This window comes from Crinia signifera, chromosome 1, assembly GCF_055691185.1.
Source record: "Crinia signifera chromosome 1, ASM5569118v1, whole genome shotgun sequence".
Classification (NCBI taxonomy): Eukaryota; Metazoa; Chordata; class Amphibia; order Anura; family Myobatrachidae; genus Crinia; species Crinia signifera.
In genome coordinates this window covers 255,213,910-255,227,252 of record NC_139217.1, presented here as the reverse complement: position 1 = coordinate 255,227,252, position 13,343 = coordinate 255,213,910, and the positions used below count along the sequence as shown (strand labels likewise).

At 44.5% G+C, this 13,343-nt stretch overlaps 1 protein-coding gene across 2 annotated transcripts in view; it reads right to left on the bottom strand.

The window, feature by feature from the left end:
- Window positions 1-12,937, bottom strand: part of HOMER3 (homer scaffold protein 3) — a 107,237-nt gene extending 94,300 nt beyond the window's left edge. The window contains exon 1 of one of the 2 annotated variants that reach the window (XM_083180545.1): window positions 12,354-12,937. Coding sequence is in view for 1 of the 2 variants with exons in the window: in XM_083180537.1 (XP_083036663.1) it covers window positions 12,354-12,385 (32 nt within the window). In the remaining variant the exon portion in view is untranslated. The remainder of the gene's footprint in view (window positions 1-12,353) is intronic. The other variant, XM_083180537.1, reaches the window with a different exon arrangement.
- Window positions 12,938-13,343: the final 406 nt, after the last annotated feature.

The following is a 13,343-nucleotide window of genomic DNA, read 5'->3' as shown; positions in this document are numbered from 1 at the left end:
GGGGATATATCTGTGCCACTTTGCTCGTTGCCCAGGGGGATAGAACCCCCCCCCCCCGGCAGGCAGGCACATACACAGCCCCCTGTGCCTGCCCGCCCGCACGCTCTCGTCTCCCCCGCTGTGTACGCGGGGGAGACGTGCTCGTGCTGCTGCTGCTGCTGCTGCTGCTGCTGCTCCTGATAGTTACAGCTCCTGCTGCTGGACCGCGCGCTAACCAATAGCCGCGCGCGGTCCAGCAGCAGGAGCTGTAACGAAATCATGAGAGCAGCAGCAGCAGCAGCAGCACGTCTCCCCCGCGTACACAGCGGGGGAGACGAGAGCAGGGAAGACCCGGCGGGGGGGAGCGGCGCTAGCGCGCATATGTAAGTGGCCACGCCCCCCGCCACTTACATATGCGCACATGCGCAGTAAATATTTCGGCCTATTTGTTATGGCGGTACGGGGTACCGGCACCATTTGTTTTAATGGTACGCCGTACCACCCCGTACCGCCATAGTTGCACCCCTGGGAAGGAGGGCCCTACTCATAAGAGTTAACAGACTAAAGGGAGGTGGGTGGAAGGACGAAAAACAACAGGATAAATAGGAACGGATGGGAACAGATGGAGGGGTAGGGTAGGCAGGATAGGAGGAGTGAAAGAGGTTAGGAGGAGGAGGGATAGGCTAGTCGGAAGCAGTGGGTTTTGAGGGAGCGCTTGAAGGAGGTAAGGGAATCAGAAAGCCTGATAGGTGGTGATAGAGTATAGATATGATTCTCACCTTTTATATACATATAAGGTTTAAGTTTTATATATGTTATTCAGAACTATCACTGTCCCTTTAAGATGTATTTTCCTTAAAATGCTTCTAGCAGAACAGATTTTAATTTCAGCATAAGATGGAAAAGTTTGAGGTGATTTCAAGAGATGTTACCAAGGTCAGAAGATATTGCACCTGCGACATGAAGATAGCGTTTTCGAATGTTTTGAGAATCAGAAGGAGGAGGCACAGTGACTGCTTGCTTATCAACATTGATCCAATTATTTATATTATAAACTTTTGTTTTGACATCTTATTAAAAAGTATGAATTTATTGCTTTAGCTTAAAACTTCAAAATAAATATTTAATGAGCAATGACGTGGATTGCATTCCACATTTTGGGTACAACTATGAGCACCCTAAGAATAAACTTCAGATCACTGTCTGACTAGCATACTCCATTGGTGTGTGTGTGTGTGTCATTTCAACTGATCTCCGCCCGTCACTTAGAAGATGAATCCTCTGGCTGACATCGAAGGTTGATAAGTATAGCTGAACCCTATCAGTGGCGGGAGGTTGTTCCAGTGCAGGGGGGGGCAGCGCGAGAGAAGCCTTGGACACGGGAGTGGAAGGAGGTGATTAAGTGAGAGGTCAGGCAGCGGTCCGCGGCGGAGCAAAGAGGACGGGAGGGAGTGCGGATAGAGATCAGTGAAGAGAGGTAAGGAGCGGTGGAAGAGGTGAGAGCCTTGTAGGTGGCGGTGAGGAGTTTAAAGAGAACTCGGAAAGGAATGGTGAGCCAGTGAAGAGATAGACACGGGGGGGAGGGGAGGCGGAGGTAGAGCGTCGGGAGAGGAAGATGAGCCTAGCAGCGGCGTTAAGAATGGATTGGAGAGGGGCGAGGCGGGTGAGAGGTAGCCCAGAGAGCTTCAAATCTCATAAATGTTAGGTGGCTTGCTGTTCGATTCGATCCCGATGTGATCGAATAGCAAGCCTAATCGACCGTGTGTACACACTATTAACGTGACCCTTGATTGAATCGCTCAGAGTGAACAATTAGCCACAAAGTGAATGAGCTCCTAAGTGTATTTACCATCATCTGCAATGCTAGATTACACAGCGTGCCTGATGCAGAATTGTATACATGTTGCCTATGTACACTACCAAACTGTGGGCTCAGAAATACATGCATATATTTGTCAGTGTGCAAATTGTGTCACATGTCTTCAATCAACAATACAATGCTTGGTGTGAGTAACAAACTAGGAAACAGGCATATTTATGCTTACATCCAGCACTGCATAGTCCCCAGTTCCAGTGACACACCCTCACTAACTCTAGCCTGTGTAAGAACGCCTAATTACCACTCACTCAGGGCTGGAGCTACCATTAGGCAGCCTTAGGCATTTGCCTAGGGCGCTGCCTACTGGAGGGCGGCACCGCACGCTGCCAATCAATAGTGCAGCTCAGCTCAGCTCTCTCCACTATTACACATCCCCTCCTGTAATTACCCTGCCCCCCCTCCGCACCGGAATAGTCCTGCAATTAACTGCTGCCGCGCCGGTCATAACACTAGATGACCGTCTCTCCCCTGTCTTCTGCTGCTGCCGCCGCCGTGCAGGTCTGAGACCAGTCAGCAGCAGGTGAGTTCGTGAGCCCCCCTCCCCGCGCCTGACTCCCTTCATAACGCCTGTGGGTTGCGTCCGCTCCCCCCCCCCGCGACAATCCCCGTGTATCGCCCGCGCACTCCCCATTCCCTGAAGCGCATTGATAGTGCCCGCTGAAATCCCCCCCCCCCCCCAGAGAGGAGGGGCGGGCGGGGGTAGGTTGCCTCGGGCGCTCACAGGGCTTGCACCGGCCCTGCACTCACTTCTGCATTTCAATTTTCAAGTGGAGTCACAGTACTTGCATATGCCCACACTTAGATATACCCAGTATAACCCTGGCTCATTCTCAGTCAGGAGCAGCTTAGGAGGGTATACAGTCTATATCCCAGCAGTCAACATGCCATCGTTCAATATACCGAAGCTGGCATCCCGTCTGCCTTCAGAAGACTGGCGTAGGAAGTGGAACCTCAAAAGGATCAGGTTGGCAATGGAATACTGACTACCGTCATCTCGATTGGGTATGTTTCAGGCTGTGGGGAGGAAGGTTAGTGGACAAGGGAAGGGATGTATCCCTTTAGGATAGGAGGGGGCCAATCTGGAGCCTTGGATTGGACCCCCTCTTCTCTCGATGCTGCTGCTGACATTGGAACTATCTTCGTGGACAGGTCTCCAGGTACATAGCGCCCATCCCTTTTCATGGTGAATTAAAGGCACCTCTCCGGAGAGGTGAATATACTGAATGGCCACACACCCTGCACCCGTTATGAATATGCCACTGCTCAGTGAGAAAATGCACAAAGTATGCACTGTAAATGAGCACATGTTCAACCATGCATAGTCCCCAACATATTCATCACACATAGCCACTGTGCAGTTTATTAATATTGTAAAATGTTTATCTTACAAATGCCAAAATGATAAAATGCTTACATGATAAAATATAATATTAAAATATATGAAAATCAGTGATTATGGATGAATATAAAGGGTCATACACACAGGGCTCTCAGCCAGTCAGAGGCCTCACTTTCAGATGGCTGCCTAGTGTTTTGTGGATTTTTTTTTTCAAATTATGCCACCCGCCGCCGACTACTGCTGCCCACAAACCCTCCTGGTGCCTGCTTTGCTATGCCACCGACGCAGATCACATTGCGAGTGATCGCATGTGATTAAAAACCACATGCGATCGCACATGCAATACGATAAACATTATGTGCAGCATATAATATCTATCAACTCAACATTCGACCAGCGGGCCCGTGCATCGCGTCGGGTGACAAATGTGATGGCATGCTATTCAATCCATTTGTAGCAGCGATGTATAGAAATGGCATGGATTGCATGCCATATGACCTCACATGTGTATGGGCACATTAAAGTACAAAGATCATTCTGTAGCATGGGTGTTTCATGCAACAAGCAACAGGGAAATAAGAAGTGCATCATTACAGCATCCAAGAAAAAGACAGGCGTGGACAGATAAGAGCTCTATACTATACCTATATGAAACTTTGCACTACAAAATCCCTAACCTCAAGCAATATGACTTCCCTCTGCAGAGCAATGCATTCAAAGAACAGAATCTCTCCATCATTGCTGTTAATCTAAGTTGTTGTTCTGGGCGATGTCACTTTGCCAGAGATACTGACAGCAGCATTTTACAAGTGCCAAGCAGGGGTATTCTGATACCATAAGAATGTGGCAGTAAGTGGTATGAGGTCACACGAGAGCACCTATAAATATACATACACGAATCTTTGCAGATGACATGCTGGCCTGTTTAAACAATCAAACGACCTGGTAAAAAAATGCCTAGATACATAATTTACCATTTAAAACAACAAGCTTTAAAAAATTTGAAAGGTTACAAAGAGTTTCAAGTACTGCCCAGCTGATCGCTGGGATGACACATCCATTACAATTGTAGTTGTTTTATGACAGGGAGCACAGAACAGTACAGTACAGTACATGTAACATTGTCTAGATCACATGACTCATGTCACTAATTGGTAACATGATGGCCCATTTCGATTTTTTTTTTTTTAAACTGCCATGACCTGTATGGAATTCATTCCCTGAAGTTAAGTTATTTTTTTAATATATGGTTTAATTCAACGCAGATTTGTGATGGAAGAATGAAGAGAAGGAAAGCAGGAGACATTTTATATGCCTGACGTAATTGAATCTACTGTGGGCCTGATTTGTAATGAATGATTTTACCAGTGTGTGCAAGCTCTGAGTAGCCCAGGATTTGCTTGGCGGCTGCGATGCAAACAGGCTATTGATGGCTGTAGCTGATGTCACACACCATCCCCTAAAACGCTTGTGCACGTCTGCGTTATTTCTGGCACTCCCATGAAACGGCTGGTCACCACCCTAAAATGCTGGATTACTGTCATCCTGCGAGCGGCTATCGATCAAAAAACAATAGCAGGACTTCGTCTCTGCCCTGCGTAGCACCTGTGCATTGCGGCCCAGAGGCATGCGCAGTCTCAATAATCAGCCAGACTACATTTAAAAGCAAGTGTTAAAAATTTAAGGAGTTGGCCATTTTTATTGCTTGACTTGGGTAGTTCTATTACAATGAGAGTTTTGGGGCTCAGTTATTAACTAGTGTTTTCTGCTAGCCAGTCTTTTGTCTCTTTTGAATTCTCCTGCCAACCAATCTCAAAGTGGGGTATGAAGGGCCCATGGGGTAATTAAGATATGGGGGCCCTCTTTACGGGTGTGAACAGTCTCCAGAGGGGGTGTGGTCTTCTGCCACAGAGGTTTGGCTAACCATTAAAGAGTAAATAATATAGTAAAATGTAGTAAATACTGCTAGTGCATGCATAGTAAGGTACCAGATTAATAACAGAAATGTACTGTAGAAGATACACCATAGTCTTGTGCATTATAATGGGACATATGTATAATGTATAATTCATGTGCATAACCTGGAACCTGATTCCTATAATTGGAGGTGAGCCCCCAGGCAGTGGGGCCCACCGGGGGTTTCTCCTGTACCCCAGCTCAAAACTGCTCCCTACCACCCGCGCATCATCATCATCATTGTTGAAAAAACAGTAAAACCCCATACAGACTACATGTAGTTATCGCTCAGAAGGATCCTGTAAACAAACTAGTAGTGTGTACACAATCAATATCGTTAACGATGCACACTCCCATGCATTGTTAATGCTTTCCCCATCATCAGAACATGCAGGTAAATTTTGGCGATGGAGCCAATGACCTGCATGTTCAGTGGCCACGGGTGAATTCACTGAACGATATTAGTAACCAATATTGTTCAGTGTATCTAGTTTGACCATCTACACCGCCAATTAGTTAACTATATTGGCGGTGCACATAATCATCTAGTGAGTATGGGACTTAACAGTGGCTGCCTTGATGTAGGTCTTTAGGAACTCTACCCACTAATACAAAGGTTTGGGCTTATTTTACCATATTGAGATGAGTGTTACCGCTGGTCCCAAATGGCCTTTTAGATGACCTTTGCACCAGCGTTTGGATACCTTTGCTCACCAATTTCCTCACTAATATATTCCCAACTCTTTATTCCAACCTACTCATCCCTCTCTGCTCCATCCTGCTGCGTACCTACCAAGCATCTAGAGATGGGTGGAATGGCCTCCTGTCCTAGGTGTCTCCCATTACCCTAGCAGTGGGAGCTATTGAGGCACACACCCCAACTGACACTGTGTATGCATGTTGGACCTGGGTCAGACCTTACTCAATGGTATGAGCCACTGCTGTGGCTCACAATCTCTACAGGTCTTGGCCACTCTAGGGGACCAGCAAGCTGTGTTACACAGGCTATAATAGCCAATGGTCCCAATGGTTGCTAAGCTACTGTCCAGGGTTAATTTACTAAGATGGACATTCTACTGAAGATGGGATGTTGCTATGGGCAACCAATCAGAATCTACTTAGATCAGCACCCTCTATAATAAATATAATTTGATTGATTGCCCATAGCAACATCCCATAATCAATAGAACTCCCATCTTGGTAAATAAACCCCTCAGTGGCTGTGCTGTGTAAGGGTCCTGGCTGATACTAAGCAGCCAGGATACTGCTGTTCTACGTGCAGCACTATATTTGGATAAGTGGGGGACTTGCCTCTATGGAAGCTTGTAATTGGTCCCTGTCAGGGCCGCCAATTTGGGGGTGCTGTGGGTACAGCTGTCTCCCGGCCCTGGCCTCTGAAAGGGCCCGGGCTGCTTATTTTGCCCACCACAACCCCCTCCCCCTCCACTGCCTCTGCTACGCTGCACACAGTGCGCTGAACAAAGCAGGTCCCGAAGCGCAGGCTTATTTAACCCAGGACGCCGGGGGACAATTAAAATGCTCCACCGGCTTTTGAGCCAGTCAGAGCTTGCGTACCGGCAGCCAATCAAAGCAGTTTCTGATACGCGAGCTCTTATTGGGTCACCAGCCAGTGATGCATTTTAATTGGCCGCTGGCATCCTGAGTTGAATAAGCCTGCGCTCTGGGAGCTCCGTGCTGCAGCTCAGTGGAAGAGGATATGGGGGAGCAGGAGCCGGGTTACAGTAAGTGAGATGGGGGGCCTGGCCTCGAAATCCCTCGAGTCCCGGGCCCCAAAATTCCTGATGACAGGTTCTTGGTAACTGGTCCCTGTTCTTGGTAACTGGTCCCTGTTCTTGGTAATAGGGAGGGCTTAGACTCCCTGCCAGTTATAGCTTCTTTTTACCAGAAGTTATCTGTCCTGCTGTAGTTACTAGTGGATTTTCTGAACAGTTTCTGCAAGCATTCTTCTTTGTTCCTGCCCTGTTGGTTTTTGCTGTGTTCCACACTGCTCTAGGCTTGCTTGATCCTAGGTTGTTTTCCAGTTTCTCTAGATACCTGACACTTTTGCTACTGATCTCCAGACCCCGTGCCCTGTGTTGTCAGCATCCATTTACCACTTCAGCTCACTGATGGCTCACCTAGTTCTATGCTATCTGTATTTAAGTCCTGGTGGCATCTTAGTACCAGGTGAACTTTACGAAGGGAGCAAGTGCTGTTAGAGGTGAAACCCATCTAGTCTCTTCAGAAGTAGAGCTCTTACTAGGCCGGCATAACACTTAATTATTATAGAGATGTATTTCCACTGTTCACCTGGTGTACAAATATAGGCTGACATAAAGCTTATAGGAAGTATTGAAACAGGAGTGCATAATAGCATTTCTTGTTAAATGATACATGTTGTAAATGTGAACCTGTTACAAAGTAAGGAGACTTCTTTTCCTCAGGAGAAATAACTTTGCAGGGGGAGTATTGAGGATACTAAGGCCCCTTTCACACGCTCCGGCTCCTGCCGGGCGGCGAATCCCCGCACGGCCAAGAAGCTGTGCCACACACAGGAGTTTACAATGGTGGGGATGGCCACAGCCCGGCAGCCGTCCCATCCAGTGGTGACATCCATCTGCAACCGGGCGGCCGGGCTGTGGCCATCCCGTGAGGGGACACAATCGTGTCTATTATTAACTACTGTGCACGGCACGGCTTTTGTCCGTGCGGCAGCGTGTGAAAGGGGCCTAATACTTCTTTCACGTCGCACCCAATTCCCAGGTTCATGCCTGTTTCTTGCCGGATCGACCAGGTAATTGGTGCGATGTAAAAGGGGTTACCGGGTCCCACAAACTGGTAGCAACGCGGCAATACAAACCAGTAAAAGAGAAGGGTTCTTACCGGTTCGTTGCCATGTTGGTTTGTGGTGTGATCTGGTTTATCGGGTCGAGCAACCCGTTTCCCGTACACACTATGGAGGAGGCAGTGCTTGGAGCAGCGCCAGCTCTAAGCGTTGCTTCTTCCCCTGCCCCTAATGATGCTCCACCGCTCTGTCCCACCCTGAATGACGTCAGCAAACTGGCAATATTGCCATGTGAACAGACCAAAATGCAGGGTCGCACCGGGACTGAACCATTTCAAAGTCCTGATGCGACCCTGTATTTTGCATGTAAATGGGGTATTAGAAAGGAATCTTGAATCACTCACAAGTAGTGTTCCCTCTAAGCTGTGTGCACGTACACAACTCGACGAGCTTGCGCACAGACATTGCAACAGAGTGCACAAAGCAGCAGTGGTCCCTTTTTGCAGTTGTGGACTCAATTCATGTGTGTTTCACCCATTAACTACATTGTGTGCTGTGTTTTGAATGTTTAAATGTTCAATATCATTCAATATCATTTTGAAGTAAAGTTAACACAAATGCTGAACGTCATTTTCCAGTTATATAAAAGTGACGCACAAAAATTTAAATTTTCTTCCAAAGTTGCAAAGCCAAAATCTTTTGCCGCACACAGCCTTCATAAAATTAGAGGGAACATTGCTCACAAGTAAATCAAATTTATTTTGCTTTATATGGCACAAACTAATGGGGCCTACACACATAGCGAGTGTGCTGAGCGATCTGAGCTATTCTAGATCGCTCAGATCGCTCGCTCTACTCAGATCGCTTAGAAATGGCTGAAAATCGCTATGTGTGTAGCTCTTTAGAGCCCCATAGCTCTTTAGAATTATTACAGGCAAATTTATTAACACATATATCTATAAATGCACATAAGATAAGTGTAATGAATTTATATAATGTATAGTACAGTATGTAAGCCACAATATCAGTACACAGGATCCCAATTTTAGGTTGACATGCATTAGATTGACAGTCAACAGGTCGACCTCCATTGATGAACATGCATTATGTCCACAGAGGTTGACACAAGCAAATGGTAAACATGGTAATGTTCGATTCATGAAAAGAGCAACATGTTTTTCAACTTTTTTTGACTTTTTACCATCCACAGAATATTGTTAGGAATGGTGAAGTGTGTCAGGCACAGTGGTAGTAGAGTGAGCACATAGCCAAAAGTCAGGAAATCAGGAAAGTGAGCCACGTGCTCAAACATACAAAATTACATAAAAAAACCCCACAAAAAAAATAATCTTGATCTTTTTATGTGTCGTCCAATTTCATGTCAACTGTTTGCTTGTGTCATCCTTTTCCCACATCGATCATGTGCATGTTGAACTTTTAGAATAAACCAAGATATGTACTTTAATCCAAAACATGTACTTTAATCCAAGACATGTATTTTAATAATAACTTGGACCACATGAATTTGCTATGCAATTTATTATTTTAATAAAATATCTTGACACTTGGTAATCTTTTTATTATAGAATGAAGCAGAATAGTGAAAATATCTCTAATGGCACACATTTAAAATGACATAATAGGTACTTGTTTTCTAGCACGGCGCCCATCGCATCGCATACCATAAGGCATACGATGGTATGCGATGCGATGATAGCCGATGTTATAACATTTTAAATTGTATACCATCGAATTGTATGCCATTGTATGGCATATACAATGGTATACGATTTTAAATTGTATAAGCACCCTAATGGGTGTTTTCAATGTTAAATGTGCCCCCTATAAGATAAATAATTGTATAAGCACCGTAATAGGTGATTACAATGTTAAAAGCACCCCCACGCCACCCGTACTATCAACGCCAACCCGAAGCATGGCGAGCGCGGCGAGCCCGCGAGGGGCGGCGGTATGCGTCCTCCGACCTTTTCATACCCCCACTATCCACATCGGCGTGGAGTTGATCTTATATAGTGTGGCGAACGCAGCGAGCCACCGAGCCCGAAGCTGCGCTCGCCACACTATGTAAAATCATCTCCACGCCGACATGGATAGTGGGGGTATGAAAAGGTCGGAGGACGCGTACCGCCGCCCCTCGCGGGCTCGCTGTGCTCGCCACGCTTCGGGTTGACGTTGATAGTGGCGGTGGCGTGGGGTGCATTTAACATTGTAAGCACCTATTAAGGTGCTTATACAATTAAAAATCGTATAGGGGGACCATTTAACATTGAAAAAAAACCATTAAGGTGTATATACAATTTAAAATCGCATCGCATTGCATTGTATGCCATTGTATGCCATATACAATGGTATACAATTTTAAATTGAATACAATGCCATACGACTGAATATCGTGGGCGCCGTGCTAGGATACAAGTACCACATATTGTCCCCCAGTTCCTGGCATTGAAGTGATGCCATCTGTTAAAAACTAGATCTAACTCAAAACATTGATAAAAACACCACATTTCTAAGGATTCGCTAACAGCAAATCTGAGAATATAAAAAGTGTTTTGTTTCAATTGCTGCACAATTCCAATAGAAAATACAAAAACAAGGATTCACAATACATTTATTTAACCAATGCAGTTTATTGAATGCCTTTATTGAACTACTATATAGGAAATATAATGGATACTACTTTTAATGACTTTTTAGTTAGTTAAATAATATTTACTGAAGGAACAAGTATATTATATTGCCATCAGACTTTCCAAGCATTGGTCTATTTGTGATTTAAGTAGGCAATAAAACTTCTTCAGATCACCTTTTAATGTGACAATGAACAATTGAGAAGCCATTACATGGGAACTTGTGGGGCACCCATGTGTTTTTCAGAATGAGTCTCTGTATTCCACCCAAACTCCCAATACATTTACTTTTCCACCCAATTTAGAATTTGGACGCATCCAAAGTAATAGGATATGTAGTAATCAGTTCTTAGAACGGTTTGGTCCTATTTGTAATATAAAAGAAAGTAAGAGGTTAATGATATGTCCTCAATAGACTTTAGGTCACATGAGTGTCCTGGATTTTCATTTCTAATTTATGGGAGCACTATCCACTTTATATAATTAGAAACCACACTGCTTAAAATGACACCATATGCCAGTGATCCTGTGCAATCACTATAGAGTTTTAAACACATTGAATTGTCAACTGATTATAGATAATTCTAACATTAGTTATAGTGTCCAGCAATAGAAGGTCATGTGTACAAATGTAAAATTATATGTGGTATGTAAAGAATACAGCAGTTTGATACATTTCCATCACACACAGAACACACTCCAAACATCAGGAATCCCCCTAGTCACCAAGTACTGCTTCACAGATGTGGAACTCATATACTGTACAAATATTTAGTAATAATATTGTTTACACTGCTTTCCATCTGAAAGCCTACAAAGAAACAGTATATGACTAGGGAATTTAAAACACAACAGACCCAATGTTAATGTGATAAGAAAAGTCCCTGTTCTCCAAATTATATGTTCTGTAAACTGCTGGAACATAAATTATACACCAAGAAGAAAGAAATCTCAGTCTGCCTGGTGGGCTGTACACAACTGAAAAGGACGAGCAAGCATGCATAGATAACCATATCAATATAGCTACTGTATGCAAATACCTCCCAACATTACCCTCTCCAGGAGGGACACAATGCTCTGCTCCTGGACTTTCCTGGTAATGTATGATTACCATCACCTGTGGGAAGCTAGGTCAGTGATAAGAAAGCTGTTTCACCACAGGTGATGGCAATCATTACCAGGGAAGTGCAGGAGCAGAGCATTGTGTCCCTCCTGGAGAGGGTAATGTTGGGAGGTATGTATGCACAGTGTGTACACAGGTCTGTATTAGAACAGTAGTTTATAGTGTGTGCTATAGAGACAGATATGCAGTATATGCAGTATGTTTAAAAGTACTTGCACGGTATATGTGTGTAATAGGAAACATATGGTTTGTAGTGTCTAGGCTGCAGGAAGGGAGGCACATGAGTCTGATTTCCCAACTTTCTACCTGTTACCTGCCTTATACAGACACAATATGAATTGCATGTATTTCAGAACACAAACATATGTAACAAAAATAGATGAAATGGCTTAGTACTTCTATACAGACTGCTAATATTCATGTATTGCCTATGCTTTCAGTGTAATTATGCAATCTATAGCTCAAACTAATTGTAACACCCACATTGACATATCAGTAATTATCATGCTACATGTTATATTGCCTTTCCACGTGTCATATCACGATGTAGCCAAACGAAACGGATATACATTGTATTAGCAATGCGCTGGTTAGGTATCTGCTCTGTCCATAGCAAAGCATCACATGCAGTAGGCACTTACGGACAATCCTTTTCCATGTCTGTTCCTTTCATTCTTCCCCGTTACTTTATCCTCTTCTTCCCTTACTTTCTGTCTCTCTGTCTCTGTCCCTCTGCAGCCGGATGCTCTCCAAATTTCCTGTGAATCTCCTACTTCCCAGAGAGACCCGTTAGATCCTGCAGCCACCCCCTTCTGCCCTTGCTCTATCCAGATTCCAGACACAAAAGACTGGGCAAGCAGTAGGACGGAATAGACAGCTGCTCCAACACAGGCTGCTGCCCCTCTCTGCTCTCCTCCTCTTACAGGGTTATAACTTTCACTCACTTTCCTGCAAAATCCAGTAGATAATTAAAATGCTTATTAATCAATATTATCAAATAGTGCGATTTCCCTCTCGCAGTTAGAGCAGGCACAGTCCCATATTGCAGGATCCAGGTGTCTCTGGGACGGGGAACCCAATATCCCTACTTAAGTGTGTCCCCTTATCTGACTCTCAGTTTCCGTATCCCTTTGTTCTGGCTGATCTGCTTTCCTTCCTCTTACAGCTGCCTCATCCCATTGCATTTTCTCCCTATTTTTTCCGTTCCTCACTTTATTTCCCATCTTTTAGAGGCTCGATGTCTCCCTCTGGTGATGGCTGTAATGTTTCACTTAAGCAGGTTTTCTCTCTTTCCTTTTTGTCTTCAAAAGAAAAAAGTAGCAAATTTCCAGGACCAGTCCCATATTTCTGCTGATTGTCAATCGTTTTTATTATTGGACAGCTGACCAAATCAATGATATTTAATAAAAACTTAAATATTTAAGGATTTTGTGATATGGTTATGTCATATTGGTAAGGTTCTGACCTACTGTATGTATACATTGAGGGGATGAAGTGATATTTTAAACGATAAAGCTCATTTTCGCCCTTTTGAATGATGTCTTCTAAATATCGCTCCTGTGGATCATTAACAATGCCCTCCGTTATCCAGCATGTACAGGTGACAGAGTATATCATTAACGAGGGCCATG